General features: G+C 32.8%; 1 protein-coding gene across 1 annotated transcript in view; it reads right to left on the bottom strand.

The window, feature by feature from the left end:
* Positions 1-3,691: 3,691 nt before the first annotated feature.
* Positions 3,692-11,832, bottom strand: part of LOC129221530 (2-oxoglutarate dehydrogenase complex component E1-like) — a 90,070-nt gene continuing 81,929 nt past the window's right edge. The window contains exons 21-22 of the mRNA XM_054856021.1: positions 10,487-10,641; positions 3,692-3,943 (exon numbers count right to left, since the gene is read on the bottom strand). Coding sequence (XP_054711996.1) covers positions 3,844-3,943; positions 10,487-10,641 — 255 coding nt within the window. The 3' untranslated portion in view covers positions 3,692-3,843. The remainder of the gene's footprint in view (positions 3,944-10,486; positions 10,642-11,832) is intronic.

The following is an 11,832-nucleotide window of genomic DNA, read 5'->3' as shown; positions in this document are numbered from 1 at the left end:
TTAGAGATCTTTCCCCCTAAAAAAATCAAAATGAAAACTCTAAATATACATTTGTAGGACCTATAATACTGGGTGACTGTAAAGGGTTTGGGGAATATCCTCCAGAAAATGTTTGAAATTTTAGACCATCTTCAAAATATTGGGAACGAAAGGGGGGGGGGGGGGTCGAAAGTGCTCCTGCACAAATGTTTTAGTTGAGGACCTATAAACGAAACTGTTTGCTTTCTTCGATGGTGTTAGAAAGATATAATTAGTGTGTAGGACCTCCTCCTCCTCCCCCCTCCAGAAATTTTGGATATATGTCCTAAATGCGCAGTTGTCTTTATGACGTCGTGGGAAGGGATGTGGTTTATTGAGTCTCACTTGGAAACTTTTTGAAATTGATGTTTCATAAAAAAAAGTTTAGATAATATTTGAAGATGATAGTGGATGCGGATTGATGGAATCTCTTCTGAAGTTTTTCTATTAAAGTTATAAAAATGCAATTTTTGGCTACCTTTTTGGTGACGTAACAGAAGGGATGGAATTAGAAAACTCCTCCCTCCCCCTATTTTGCTTTGTCCATAATCTTTTTTTTATTTTTAAAAATATGTGTTAAAACATCCTGACCCACTTTTTATTTTCCAAAAACATTTAACTGTTTTAGTTTTTCCATAATGGAATTTTAAAAATTTTGTCTGTTTGTAAAACAAACGCTTTTAGCCCCCGAAAAAAAAAACTTTTGACGGTTTGGCCTAAGGTGATATTCAGCAGTGATATCTTACATAGTTTTATCCTTTGTATTTAAATTTAAATTTACGGACTCTTGAATTTCTTGATGCACTTTTGTTTTCCATTCATTTTTTTTACCTTAGAAAAATTTAGAACTGCTGGTGTCTCTAACTTACAATGTTCTGAATCACTCTTTCTCTATAGATTTTAATTTTTCTTCTGTTTAAAACATATTTCGGGGCATCCTATGTATTTTTATAAACTTTGTTATGATCTTTGTGGTGAAACTTTGAATACAAATATTCATAAAAATAATATGTTGGTGGCAAACCTCAATAACTTATATCATTATACATCAGTTTTTTTTCGCTCTCGAATCTGTGTGCCTTTTGGGATTTATATTTTAAAGAAATTATTGCTCAAATCAAAGATATTGAAAATATCTGCTTTGACCAGAAAAGGAACTAGACTCAACCATTCGGCTGGTTGCAATCTATCTAGTTGAACTTTGCTTCTTCATTTATACTAGCGCGCCATATTTTTTTTCAACAAGTTATTTTTTTTCACTGTGATGTGCACCCTTTTGGGCCTGTGCCCCTAGACCAGGGCCTAGGGTGGCCTATTCGGGAAATTTCATGATTTACTCACCACTTTTCCTGATGTGGCTAGTGTATTTTATGTGAATTGGTTTATTTTTTTGCAAATTTCACATTGAAATATAAATTGCAATGTATTTGGCTATATTTTTAAAAGTTAATAATTTAATAAATAAATACATAAATAAAAATGGCATTTTGAGGTTTTTCCCATCATAAAATGTGGTAATATACACAGATTTTTAAAATAAAATAACTTCTACATTTAAACGGGGTACTTATATTAAAACAGCATTGAAAAATATATCACCTAAATAACTTCAAAAACTTATTGAATAGAACTCGAAAGAAGGAAAAAAACTGTTTTCTTTTTAGAACGAATGTTGTCGATGTCACAGAGATACAAGACCAACACTCAAAACAACAAAGAATGAATGGTCATTAGTAGGGATTCAGTAATTTATTGTCTGCCATTGAGACAGAGGGTAGAAGCGGAGAAGCAGCCTAAGACAAGACCCTGGGGGAGAAGAGAAAGTGGTCCCTCAAAGTGGGACGAAATGGGTATGGTCTGGTGGAAAGCGTGTTTTTCAATTTTTCGAAAACAAGGCTTGACTACGCAGAGAATATCAACAGAACAAATTGTCTCAGAAACAAACTTAAAATACTTTTTTAAAGAGAAATAATCAATCTCTGGCACTCCTTTTTCAGTTTTTCCATATCATTTTTCAAACGTGTGAAAATGGTCATTTAAAGTTTTAAAATGTTATAAAAAATGTTTCAAAATCACCACAGAAAAAACAAAAAAGCACATCGCTAGTTCTGTATCATAGCCATCGTTTAAAACAAACCGCATGAAAATATTCCAATAATTTCTCATGTTATGCTTGGAATTGGTAGCAGATTTTCCCGTAGAGAAACTATTAGTATCGAAAACCAAGATGGACGGTATCGAAGAGGCAAAAAAGAACCCTTTTTCTTACAAATTCACACAAAACAATAAAAAATGTTACCTGGTATAACATTATCCTCTTTCAAAAAAAAAACTTCGAACAGCATATTTGTTTTTAATTTCATGCAAATGCAAAGTTTGTGAATACAGAGTTTTCTTGTGTTTACGATTTTGCCATTTATGACAATCAACTCACTTTTTAGAAGAAAATAATGAAAACTAACATTATTTTGAGAAACTCGAGAATACCATTACAGGAGGAAACAATTTCTGTTGCTCAAAGCAATCTAAGACACATTGAATGCATTAATAAATACTCATAAACAAACTGCCTATGTTTACCAACAGACGCACATGGAACACAATGTTTTGCCTTTTTCTTTAATTTTATAAATCACCGCAAGGTAGCATATTTGAGCGCTGAAGTTGGGAATTGGAGGGCGTGTCCTAAAACAAGTATCCTGGAATATTTGTTCATGCTCTGTTTATGCCTTTTATCTGCATCAGTACCTACATATGCGAAAAATTGCTTAGTCAAATGAAGAACATAATAAAAAATATGAATACCTTTGACAAGTCAACACTTGGAGGGTGTGTTGCAAATCACTACAAAGATTCTGCCCATCATCAAAACTTCATTAAAGCAAAAACAAAATGCAAAGTTTCCTAGTAGGATTAAAGACTTAAATTCCTCCGGTAATGAGAGGTCAATTAATTTTTTGTTTTAATAATTGATGGGTTTTACGTTATCGTTATGACCATGTCACTGTAATTCTGTTTCATTGCTTAAAAAATGTACACCGTATTATAAATTAGGCTTCCATTGAGTTTTATTTATTTAGTTTTAGCACAAAACATCTGACAATTTAAAAATTACTGACCCCACCTTTCCCTTTAAAATTAATCGTATTGTTGTAACTTCCCTCTTCACTTTTTAAAATTTCTGCTGTTACTTATTCCTCATATGTGTGGCTAATTACTCTTTATATAAGTTTATCGATATGGCCCTTGCACAGAAAAAGCAGAAGACCCTTAACCTAGTAGTTTATCATAAGAAACAATTTTCTTCGGAAGAAAAAAAAGGTTTTGTAACATAGAAATATTATTTATAGGAGGCACCACTTCTTCAATATTTATAAAAAAAATATTCATTTATGTAGTAATGTAACTTTAAAACTATAAATAAAAATAAAAGAAGCTCAAAAATATCATTTTATTTATAAACCATGGTTTCTGTTGAAAAGCTAACAACCACTAGAGAATCAGCAGGTTAGAGCATTAAGAAATGGCTACACAGAAAAATGCTTAGGAATGATAATTCTGTTGTTCCCTTTCCTAAGTACAACTTTAATAGGCATAAAAGGAGAGGGAGGGAAAAAAAACCCACTATTGACAGACTAAAGTTATTTTTTACATAGCAAAAATTAGAAATGGAAACCAAAAAACTGAACTTTATTATGCCTTGAATGAAGCAAAATGAGTTTCAAAATAATGTAAATTACTAATTGCACTATTTCTGCTTATAATTGGTATATAAAGTACAAGTTTTAATTTTAATTGCCAGTCCAATATCACAGCACATTTCTTTCATAGACCCAAGGCAACACTTAGCACTTTTTCTTGCTCCTTCTTATGAGCTTGCTTGCTTCCAGTAGCAGTTGAAGCAGATACTGCACGGCCTGCATAGCTACAAAGCATTCATAAAAGTCATTAATTAGAAAATATATTAGAACTTATTAACTAGTGAATCATATTACTAAAGAATTAATTTAACATTAACTTATGAAGAGAAATATTAGTTCAAGGGGGAAACCAGTTTAAATGGGTCAAAAAAAAAAAAACCTTTTTTATGTCATAAAATATTAGTAAAACTACTCAAGAATATGTTGCCAGAATTTCAATGAAAAATTCCGATTAGTTTTGATGCTATGAACACTTAGAGTGACTAGAGAGACCTCAAAAACGTTCACAGCATTGTGTTTCAAATGCGTTTTTCTCAAAACAACTTTTTCTAACTGGTGGGCATTCTAGCTCAAAGAGTTATTAACCAATTGTTCTGAAAATTTATATCATTCGAGTTGAACCAAACCATTGTTTCGGACACTTTTCTGGTCAGTGCTAATTCTGTATTAGCTACCAGTTTTTTTGGCACTCTAGGCTTCCTTAACCCCTTCCTGCTCGCTCCTGTGAAAACGCCGTGCTGGGATTTCGACCTCCATTTCTCGCTCTCGTGATACTGCCATGCTGGGGTGTGCAATATTAACGCGACGAAACTATTAAAACCAATTCATTTAATTTGCCTGGAATACATTTTATTTCTCTCTTTAATTATTCTCATAAGAACTCATTTGTTTCCCTTAGCCACTAGAATGACATGGGAAGTTTGTGCAACAAAGTTTGTACTCTTTTACTACAAAATTCTTTTGAAAAAGGGTCCTTTTTATTGTATTGAAGTGCCCTTTTTCAGGAAGCATCATGCCCTCCTTTTTTTTAAATCTTCAGGAAGGGGGCACTATATTTGGCTTAACAAGTCATAACAATGTACCTTTTGGACAGGGTAGTTCTGATGGGAGGTCACATTTAACCTACCCAAAAAACTTGTTCTTCGGCAGATTGTCTGACTCTTTGATAAATTTTGAGATAGTATTGCAAAATTGCAACATTTTTTTGTTTATTTATTTTTATGTTTTTATAACGATGTGTGATGTTGCTTTTTATTAAATGTAGGCAAATATATGTGCTCACTTTTTATCATTTAGTAAAATTAGAGTTTCATTTGGTAATTAAAAATCAGCCCCCGCCCCTCTGCAAATTTATGTTCAGGCACCCTTTGCTTCTGCATTGCCGGTTGACCTACAGCTCTAAATATAATCCTTAGCACAAGGATATGCTTAGAAATAGTACTGTATCAATCAGTAGCAGTTATGGCTTAGCAAAGGTTAAAAGCAAAACAGTTCCTAACATCCTCATTAAAGCCAGTAGTTTTGAAGTAATCTCAACAGTTTTTGAAAATGCTCATTATAATAATGGGAACATCTTAAAATTCTTCATTCAAATGAGGGCTACAGTCCCGCAAAATACCTATTATGGGCCATTCCACAAAAAAGTCAACCTTTTGTCCCACACATAACGTTTCATATACAGGGGTCGATCCAGGTTTTATTTTTTAGGTCCCCATTTTGTGAAAAAGCAAAATATTTTTGTGAATTTTCTTTATTTTTGTGAAAAAGCAAAATATTTTTGTGAATTTTCTTTATTTTTGTGAAAAAGCAAAATATTTTTGTGAATTTTCTTTATTTTTGTAAAAAAGAACTTGTGATTTTTTTCTTGGAAAAGATTATATAAAAGCATTTTTAGCTGTCGTATCGTTATAGAAAAGCATTAGACAGGTTTCAGGGGTGATTGCAAGTTCTTGAAGAATACCTGAAAGCCGTCTAGAGAAAATGCGCTGGGGGAGGGGGGAAGTAAGACTCTTAACATTTTATTCGTAATTTGACACACATTACATTTATTGTTTTTTACAAATATACATATGCAAGGCACACTTTCTTAAGGTGAAAGTCTCACAACAGATTTACTGTTTGCCCCTCTCAAATACTTTTAGATCAATGAAAATTGCACATGCTGCTGAACGTAATGATAACTCCCAATAAATACAATATGAACAGACTCAAAGATATCACATATTTCTTAACACAGAAGAATGTATGTGTTTGAAAAACTTAAATTAAAACCGTAGTATTATTTTGGGTTTTAAGTAATTAAAACCCAAAATAATACTGCACCAGCATTCAGCGTTTAATTTTTTGACATTTGACGTTCTTACAGAGTAGGTATTTCGTTTAAAACTTTGCAATTTAATGATGTTAATAAATATATAAAGAAATTTTATTTGTTTGCCACTTAACAAGGTACAGTCAACATCAAAAATGCGAAAAATTCATTTACCATGGCGCATGTAAGGAAATCAAGATCTTCGAAAGAAATAGAAATATAAAAACAGCATATAAACGAATTTTATTTTTAGTAAAGTTATTTTAGAATTGGATTTCGAAACTCAACACAAATTAATACTAAATATATATTGCGTAATCAAAGTAAAACTTAGGATTTTCCTGAAAACAACGGAATTTTGGTATTTTCAAAGATAAATGTTTTGAACTGAAATGTGGGATAAATACGTGGCATTCTTACCACAAGTTAGCAAATGTTTTTTCATTTCATTGTCATCTAAATTTACCCCCAAAAATCTAACTAGAGATTCAAAATTCTCAAAAATGGCCCATTGCTTCATGATTATAAGTACAAAATTTGAATAAACTTACCAATCAATTTTCTGTTTTTTTTTTTTTTGCTTCATTTCCAATCTCTTCACTTTCAGATTTTTTTGAGAATTCCTTCTTTAGCACTAGATTTTTGTATATTGACAGCCTCTCTGTGATTTTTGCTGCACTCATGTTTTTTTTTAAACTCTATAGGGTGACGGCTTTTCTTGATATCAACTCCAATATTTACTCAAGGTTTGTTCAAATCACTAACATTCATGAAAGATGAACATATTTTGCACAAAAAACCTTTAGCTGAATAACTATAGTAAAGCCAGCTATACACATTTTCATAATTTGCAATGTACTTTTTATTTATTGCATGCTTCTTATTTCCAATTGTACTCTCAAATACAATGCTTGAATCATTATTTGATGGCTCAATCTCATTATCATCATCAGTTGAAGTTGCTCCAGATTCACTTCCAGTATTTTCTGCTCAAAAATCGTTATACTTTCGCGAACTGCCTCACTGTCATTTGATGTATTATCTTTTACCACATTTCCCGAGCCCTCCAAAACGGGAACATTTGCGTTACTGTTACTGCATGATGAAGTGGTGGTAGCAATTTTATCGGGGTTGTTAATTGCTGACTTGAAGAAATTCACAATATTTTGGGACCGAACGTTCGAAGAGCGAAATTTTTTAACATAATACGCACAATTTCGGGAGGTACCTCCCGCTGCAGGACGTCCTCGCTTCATATTTTAATTTCTTGAAGAATAATTTTCAACGAACAAGCAATCTCTCCAAACTGAGATTATTGCGGCTGCTATCTCCAGCGCTCCATTATCCGCTAAAATTATCTATTATCCACTCGCACACAAATTATAATTGAATAGAATATCAATTTATTCTTTGATGCGCCTAAAAAATGTCCTCTTAAACACGCGAAAGCGCGAACAAGCTAACTTTTCTCCGCACGCACCCCACCTCTTAGCCGTAGGCCTTAGGTTGAGCGAACAAGCTAACTACGAAAAATATCGTCTGCGCTCCAGGATCGCAGACGATCTGTTGCAAAAGAAAAATTAATAACGAGAAAGAAAACGAACTGGAATAATATACAATTATCACATTTTTTTAATTTATCGTCTGCAGATTACGCGATTCCCGCCACTTTTTAATAAAATCCCACTCAATAAAATTTCCTTTGCGTGCTGTTCCCGTTGCTCACCATTAGCGGACATGTGTTAAAAAATTGCGAAATTGCTCATCTGGAAGTTTCATATTTATTTTAAAAAGACAGCAAGATTAAATAGAATGACCGACGATATTTTTCAGCTGGCATTGTATTTTATCAATAAAAGAAGGAATCTAGGAATTAAACTACAAAAAAATAATACCGTTATTCTTTTGGTTTACTGTATGCTGTACGCTCAAACTAGCGTGACTTTGGAAGTTATCTTTTGCTCTTACGCGTACAGTCTACAAGAAAAATAGCAGGAAAGAAAAAAAATGAATAATGCATTTTAAACCAGCAATTCTCCGCAGGCACCGGTCCGCGAGAAAATTTGACCGATCTTCGAAGAATTATACCCGTTTCCAATAAAATAAAATTTCCTTATTTTAATTTTATTCCTAATTTTATACGATATTTTATGCATTAATATATCCATTACTTTGCATACGTTTTGTGGTTTCTCTATAAGATTCATTCGCTTATGAAAATTTACACAAATTAGCTGCGCTTATTTTTACATTCAAAGTGTGTAAGTTATTTAAAAAATCTTACAATTAACTTTTGTAAGTTTACTTTAAGTAGAAAAGTTTTCTTTCTGGCATTTGTTTAAAAAAAAAAGGACAAAACAAATTAGTTTATTTTAGTTGAAAAAAAAAATATAAATTTCTACCGGTCCGAGATTCAAAAAAAGATCAAGAAACGCTGCTTTAAACTAAAGAATATGAGAAAAAGTGGGTACCCCTGGCCTAATCACACCTTTTTTTTTCGTTAAATGCAATCGTGTCAAATGAGCTTTCGAGAACGGACAGTATCATCTCCAAACTATAGGGAATTTCGCCAATCGGTTGTTCGGTGTTTCCCGCGTAGTCACTCATACTAACAGGATTTAATTAATTGCCAGACAATACGATTTGCATCAGCATGCGCCAGTATTCAATGCGAATTTCTATGCAATTGATTAAAAAAGGAAAATATAAGATTTTCGAGTTTTTTTTTAACCTTCGTTCGGGAATAATTTTCAGAAATTTTGCTCGTCCGTTCCGTAAGATAACCCCCCGCCCCCCCAACTATGAACCTTAAACTTTTTCAAAATAAACTGAAGAAAATAGGAACAAATTGAAAAAAACAGGTGAATATTTTTAAAAAAATTAAAAAAAAAAAAGAAAGAGGAAAAAAAAATAGAAGATCTGCAACTGGCAAGGTTTCAATTTGAAACTACTTTTGAGAATTTAAAGTGCATAATTTGGCAAAATAATATGGATAAAGGAAGGATGCGTGCAACTAAGACACAATTGAAAGTTACAATGATTCAAAGGAATATTTAATTCAGAAGTATTTGGTCATTGAAGCAAATCAAACCAACAGAATATAGGCGATTAATTTGCCGTGGCGTGAAATGAGTCAGTCTTCAATTCGCACTCGTGGAACAGCAGAAAATCATCGAATCAATTCTTTATCACGTGCTCATTATTTTTCTTGGATTTTCGCCAGCCACCAATCACAAGCGTCCCTCTCTCGCCCCCCCCCCCCCTGACGCTCTCAAGCAAAAACACCTCACGCAGCAGGCAAAAAGATAAGATGGGGGAAGGTGGAAGAGGGGTAGGCTTCCGCGTAGATGCGTACACATTTGCGGTTAAAAAATATTGTGAAATGGGTGCCTTTTTATAAATTTTTGTGAAGGGGCTGCTTTTACGACGCGGAATTTTGTGAATGGGGCCACTTTTGCGATGGTGAATTTTGTGAATGGGGCCGCTTTTGCGACGCAGAATTTTGTGAAAGGGGTCGCTTTTGCCATGCGGAATTTTGTGAAGGGGCCGCAAAGCGGCCCTAATTTTGCGCTGGATCGACCCCTGATATTACACCAAAGATTAAAAAAATTATTTTTTAATGTTTAAAAGACTTAATTCTTAAACCTACGCTGTTTGCTTGGGCTTGCTTGTTGACTTTTCATAAAATTTAAATTTTTTTAAAAACTTCAATCTAAAAAATATTGAAAATGAAAAACTGAATGCACATGTTGTTCATACACTTATTTTTATATAATTTTCTTAAATAAAAAAAAGACATTTTTATGACTGTTTTCTTGAAAATTATCCGATTGTTAAGGGGTTTTCCACCTCCAGCTCAGTCACTCCTATGCCGGGCTGATGAGTGCTAATAATCACGAAACTGCAGTCCTCGGCTGGAATTGACTGAGCTGGTGATGTATTTCATGCCTTAGATCTGGCTATAGGGCGGTAACTTATTGAATAATCCAATATGTCTCCAGTTGTGCTTTTTAAAAGCTTATCCAAGTTGTTGAAACTAAATCTATAAAAACAGAAATGCTACCGCTCCAGCCAGTTATTTTACAAACCCCACTCTTACGGACTATATTCGCCCGGATGTATGATAATGTTCTTTCAGTAAAATATAGGTTAGTATACCTCTTAAAAGAGTCATCTTTACCATTTTTAGTGTTTTCTATTTGATTTACATGCATTTCTCATATTTTAGATTTTTTTCAACCAGTCCCCTCAGAAATGTAAAATTGGTGTTTTACTTTATCTTACTTGTTAAACCAAATGTTGAATTAACATTTTGCTTTTTACTTTACAAGAAATCGCAAATCTAAAATAAAACTGGATTGAAAACTGCTACAAATGATATTGGATGATACATAATTCCTAATGAAGCCTTAACTCTGTATAAGAATTAACTGAAACACAGAAATTGTTTACATACCTAATATGACGTTCATGATTAGTAACAGTTTCCATATGGGGCTGAATATAACACCAATAACCTTGATTTTTATGTTCTTCTTGAGCCCAAAGCAATTTTGCATTGGGGTATTTTTCAACCGTTTGTCTTGCAAGATCAAATGGAAAAGGGCACAGCTGCAAAAACATTAAGGCTATAATTAAGATTTCCATAAATTGAAGAACCAAAATACCATTTTATATCATATCATTCAGGAAATAAAAAGACTTTAGTTGATCGAATAATATAAAGCTAACAGAAATATGCTGCATCTGAAATAGTAAACTGAAAAGCTTCTAAAAGTTTAACTACATTCAAATTTACTTCAAAAAATTACAAAATAGAATTCATTTAATGTAGAAATTACTGATATAGCAAAATACAATATGACCTGAAAACTGAAAATGTCATATAAGGCAAACATTTATTGAAGACTTATTGAGTGAGAAAAATAAGTAGTATGCTAAATAAAAGTATTTCAAGAAAGTGAAATTGCAATTAATAACAGTACATTAAGAGCTTTTCATGAAAAAATAAATAAAATAGATAAAATTAAGAAAAGAAAAAAAAAAAACATTATTAGTTCATATAGAACAGATGCAAAAAAAAAAAAAAAAAAGTAAGCATTTTGATGAACAGTAAAAATTTTTAGATTTGAAGTGTGTAGAAAGTAACATGCATAAAAATTAATAAAGAAATAAAATAAAATTTAAAAAATATATATATCAGACAACAATTACATTCAGGTTATGCTTCTTAACCCATTCCTTGCCCCGGCCGATACAGGATCGGCCGCGCAGTCTGTGTTAATACTGCCCCGGCCGATTCAGGCTCGTCGCAAGAAAATGGTTCCTAACTGCCCTCGACGATCCTGTGTCGTCACGGCGTTTCTAGCAGTTTTTGCTTCGGCCGAATATGTGTCGGCGATCCTTCCAGGAGCAGAACCCAGTTATTGCGCTTCTCTGTTGGGTTCTGGAGCTTTTAGGGGAGCGGTAATCAAGCTCTTTTCTTAGACAAAAGGGATGTAACTTATAGTATTTCACAGAACTTGTTGTAATTTATTTTATTTTACTAAGGTATTAACTTTTCAAGTACTCTTTGATGGGACACGTATAATGCTTCAAATAATCAGGCATTATATTTTTATCTTTTCATGGAAGCTTTGTTTCTTAGCATTCTGGCATTTGAACTCCTGATGAACAAGTGTGAAAATATTTCCTTACATATTTATCAATATTTCTATGCCTGAATAAAGCAAATAAACAGAAATATGTTTTCCTTGTTATCAAAAATCCACCTTCTTACGCAAGTATCCTTCACTAAATTGT

This window comes from Uloborus diversus, chromosome 4 (assembly GCF_026930045.1).
Source record: "Uloborus diversus isolate 005 chromosome 4, Udiv.v.3.1, whole genome shotgun sequence".
NCBI classification, from domain to species: domain Eukaryota; kingdom Metazoa; phylum Arthropoda; class Arachnida; order Araneae; family Uloboridae; genus Uloborus; species Uloborus diversus.
This window is presented reverse-complemented; position numbering and strand designations above follow the sequence as displayed.